At 34.5% G+C, this 3,968-nt stretch overlaps 2 protein-coding genes across 2 annotated transcripts in view; one reads left to right on the top strand and one right to left on the bottom strand.

Moving 5' to 3' along the window:
- The first annotated feature begins 624 nt into the window (after window positions 1–624).
- LOC105314647 (TNF receptor-associated factor 4-like) lies at window positions 625–1,606 on the top strand. The gene is made up of 3 exons (XM_011408938.1): window positions 625–701; window positions 761–1,145; window positions 1,199–1,606. Exons 1-3 carry the CDS (start codon window positions 625–627, stop codon window positions 1,604–1,606), a joined length of 870 nt encoding a protein of 289 aa, XP_011407240.1.
- A 1,315-nt stretch (window positions 1,607–2,921) lies between these two features.
- LOC105314646 (ankyrin repeat domain-containing protein 50-like) overlaps window positions 2,922–3,968 on the bottom strand; it is a 2,343-nt gene continuing 1,296 nt past the window's right edge. The window contains exons 3-5 of the mRNA XM_011408937.1: window positions 3,756–3,940; window positions 3,347–3,476; window positions 2,922–3,181 (exon numbers count right to left, since the gene is read on the bottom strand). Of these exons, the coding sequence (XP_011407239.1) occupies window positions 2,922–3,181; window positions 3,347–3,476; window positions 3,756–3,940 (575 nt within the window). The remainder of the gene's footprint in view (window positions 3,182–3,346; window positions 3,477–3,755; window positions 3,941–3,968) is intronic.

Genomic DNA, 3,968 nt, shown 5'->3' with positions numbered 1-3,968 from the left:
GAACTTCAAGTGCTTCAGCAATTAGCTTGTGAAAGAAATATAAATCATTTAATGTGTAGTCATCTCTGGCAACCTTAGCAATCATTACTTTAGTGCCTGGAACATCAGAAAGACCAAACTCAATTGAGTCTGCAATTTGAACTGCTTGAGTATTATTATTTAAAAATGATCTTCTAATTTCTCACGATATGTAGACCACGTTCTCGGTAAATCTCTCTCATCAGTAATGAAAGTATTGACTAACTTGATGACAAGTTCAAAATTAAACCACGAAACATATTTCTCAAGTACTCTAAACAGCTGCTTCATCGTTTTAATGGGGTCAAACTGTTTTTTCATTGGCTCAATCACTTCGTATTTTTGAAAACGTGGAGTGAGCAAAAGTGCAATGCAATGTTGAACAGAATCGATAACTTCTGAGATGTCAATAGAATGAAAGGACTTCTCTGTATGATACATATTATCAAGGTAAACTTCTTTTAGGTCTCCAATCATTCGTGTCAGGTTAGATCTATTTGGTGAATATTCAATTGATTTCTTCTTAACGGAAACAACTGAAGACTCAGATTGAGGTGAAGTAGGAACTGGTAGCTCAACAGTTGGTTTAAGGAAAGTACTTTAAAGATGGAAGAGCAGAATGAAGAATACAGTCTCTCGCAGTTTATTGTACTAACACTGATTATGGGTGCCAATGGACGGGAGTAATTAATGATATCGATGTTCATCTTCTTACTTGTTCGTATGGAATGATACTTTGCAGTAATGGATGTGGAAAGAATGTGCAAAGGAGTGGACTGGAGACACATCTGACAGACAACTGTCCTAAACAAATCGTCAACTGTCAGTATTGTGGTCAAGGAGGCACACGTGGACTGATAACAGGGAGTAGCCATCTAAGTGAGTGTCATAACCTCCCTATCAAATGCGGTATCACTGGATATCATGAGAAGATACCACGACACACAATAGCATCACACTGGAAGTCCTGCCCTAAACGGTTTGTATTTTGTAAATACAAAACTGTATGCTGTAAAGCTTTTATCATGAAGGAAGAGCATGAAAGTCATAATGCCCGTTCATTAAAAGAACACTTAGATATGGCAATGCAAAAACTTTCATTGATAGATAGATCTCAAAATGAAAGAGTTTGGAAAATTCCGTTTACTCAATTAAAATCCCAAAACTCAACATGGTTTAGTCAAGGATTCTACACCTCTCCTGGGGGATACAAGATGAGGTTGAATGTGGACTGCAACGGATGCAATATATTGCTCTAGGGACACATGTCTCTTGCCACATTTATCCCATGGAAGGAGAGTATGATGATACATTAGAGTGGCACTTTCAAGGAAAAGTTACGATAAAATTACTGAATCAACTGGAGGATAAGAATCACAGCAAATTGACCATACTATTGAATGCTGATGATGGCATGGAAAGAGTGAGGGAAGGTTGTAGTTTATATGGATGGGGCTCAATGCATTATATATCACATGAAGAATTGGAGTATAATCCAGTTAATAATTGCCAGTATCTTAAAGATGATAGTTTGTACTTCAGAGTCAGTGTAAAAGCTACATCACAGACTAAGCCATGGCTCACATGAGCCATATAGCTCACGAACTTTTTTCTTCATTATCATGAACTTTCATTACTTTCTTCATTATCCTTATTATTTTCATTATCGATTCATTATTTCCTTCATTATCATGAACTCATGATTACTTCTTCATTAACTAATTCATATTAATACCATGGCTCATGCCTTTCAACTTAACATTTTTTATTATTAATTCATTGTACATGTACTCACAAATTTTTATCACACTTATTCAAGTGGACTCATGTCTATACCAACACAAGCTGCAAAGTGTAGTTTAGAGGCAGCCGCTCCACAATAGTATAAGAAGAAAGATAGAAAGCATTAGAAGAAGTAGCAGAAGTGGGTAGAGATGATGGATCTGTATCAGCTAAATTAATGTCAGGTCAACGAGGAAGGAGAACTTTTGAACGATGCTGGCTTTCATGAAGAACTTGAGCCAATGAGAGCCTTGATCACCATTTGATTCTCAGGTAAAGTCAATGTCTTGATCCATCGGGTTGAGAATCTCTGGAAGGGACAGTCAATAACAAACACTCAGTACATGTACATGTACTTTAGAAAACACAAATTAGCATGAGGACATAAATGTACATTGTGTATCAATGGTAATTCTGGAGCCATTTTTTGAAAAAACCATGGGCTACATAAATCTACGGTCTTGGTTTTTTTTCAAAAATTCTAGTTTTTAAAAATGCTCAAAGCTCAAAAATTATTTGCCGGAATCAGTTCAAACTTGCTACATAGCATAAGTACATTATGTGTTTCAAAAGTAAAATTTGTGGTAATTTTGGTAGTCAGTTTTCAGAAGAAATCATGGGCTATTAAAGTACAGGAAACTTTTCAAAAAATGGCATACTATACACTGTATATACATAAACTTTCTACAATAACAGCATTAGAGAAACAATTCATTCACTCCAGTATATTCATTACCTCAGCACTTGACCCTTTAATTTTAACCAGGTATTCACTTCCAATTGTGCCATCACATCAAAATTTAAACTTTCTATTATTCTTCACAAGAAACTTAGCCAGAACCTGCCACTTTTGATCATTAAACAATCACAATTAAGAAATCAATAATTTGACCTACATGCATCATAATTCCTTTATAATGCATAATGTTGTTTTGAGTCATTGTTTTGCTTCATTAACTTGCTATCTTTTTTTTTGTATTTGTACACTATAATCTCTACCTCCTTTCAGCGCATGTGCTGCTATGCAGGATTATCCATTAACCTTGTCACTACAAATTAATAAAAAAATCAGCAAAAAAGACTATGATAAAAATTAATAGTAGCTAAAACAATTAATTAGATTAAACATCACACTCATCACTACTAATATCACTGAATGAATCTAAACTTAAGGAAGAAGGAACACTTCTAACACTACAAGTATCTGATGGAGCTGTATTATATCCAGTGGTATGTGAGTATTCACTAGAAGTATCATCTTGTTGCTCTCTATTGTGTTCTCTTATATAACTATTTAGTAATATTGATATTTCAATCGTTTTTGCAAACTTTAATGCAGTGTTGCCTTTATTAGATTTAATAGTTGGATCAGCTTCCCATTCTAATAATAACTTAACTACTTTATAATGTCCTTTAGAACTGGCTTTCATTAAAGCAGTAACACCATTTTTGGATTGAACATTAGGATCAACTTGTTCTTTCAGCAACAGTTCCACTATTTGAGTGTGACCATTTTGACAAGCCATCATAATAGCATTTCCCCCACTGTTTTGTTGAACATTAGGATCAACTTGTTCCTTCAGCAAAAGTTTGACTATTTGAGTATGACCATTTTTACAAGCCAACATCAAAGCATTCCAACCATTTTTCTTTTGAATATTAGGATCAACTTGTTCCTTTAGCAATAGTTCAACTATTTGAGTGTGACCATTTTCACAAGCCAACATAAAAGCATTCACTTCATCAATATTTTGAACATTAGGATCAACTTGTTCCTTAAGCAATAGTTCAACTATTTGAGTGTGACCATTTTTACAAGCAGACATCAAAGCATTCCAACCATTTTTCCTTTGAACATTAGGATCAACTTGTTCCTTCAGCAACAGTTCAACTACTTGAGTGAGACCATTTTGACAAGCCAACATAAAAGCATTCCAACCATCTTTGTCTTGAACATTAGGATCAACTTGTTTCTTCATCAACAGTTCGATTATTCGAGTGTGACCATTTTGACAAGCAAACATAAAAGCATTCATTCCATCTTTTCTTTGATATTTGTAATCAACTCCTTTACTAATCAATAGCTCAACAACCTCATAGTTACCATAATAACTAGCAATCATTACAGCATTTGATTCGTCTAGTGTTTTAAGGTGAGGATTAGCATT

The sequence above is a fragment of the Amphimedon queenslandica genome, unplaced genomic scaffold (assembly GCF_000090795.2).
Source record: "Amphimedon queenslandica unplaced genomic scaffold, v1.1 AMPQUscaffold_12712, whole genome shotgun sequence".
Lineage (NCBI taxonomy): Eukaryota > Metazoa > Porifera > Demospongiae > Haplosclerida > Niphatidae > Amphimedon > Amphimedon queenslandica.
Note: the sequence above shows the minus strand (reverse complement) of the source record. Positions and strands in the feature narration are given on the sequence as shown.

Excerpts from the sequence above, each read along its gene's own strand:
- LOC105314647 (XM_011408938.1), top strand. The coding sequence starts at position 625 with ATGGAAGAGCAGAATGAAGAATACAGTCTCTCGCAGTTTATTGTACTA. Across the intron at positions 702-760 it reads ATGGGTGCCAATGGACGGGA|TAATGGATGTGGAAAGAATG; the intron begins GTAATTAATGAT and ends GATACTTTGCAG. Across the intron at positions 1,146-1,198 it reads ATAGATCTCAAAATGAAAGA|TCAAGGATTCTACACCTCTC; the intron begins GTTTGGAAAATT and ends AACATGGTTTAG.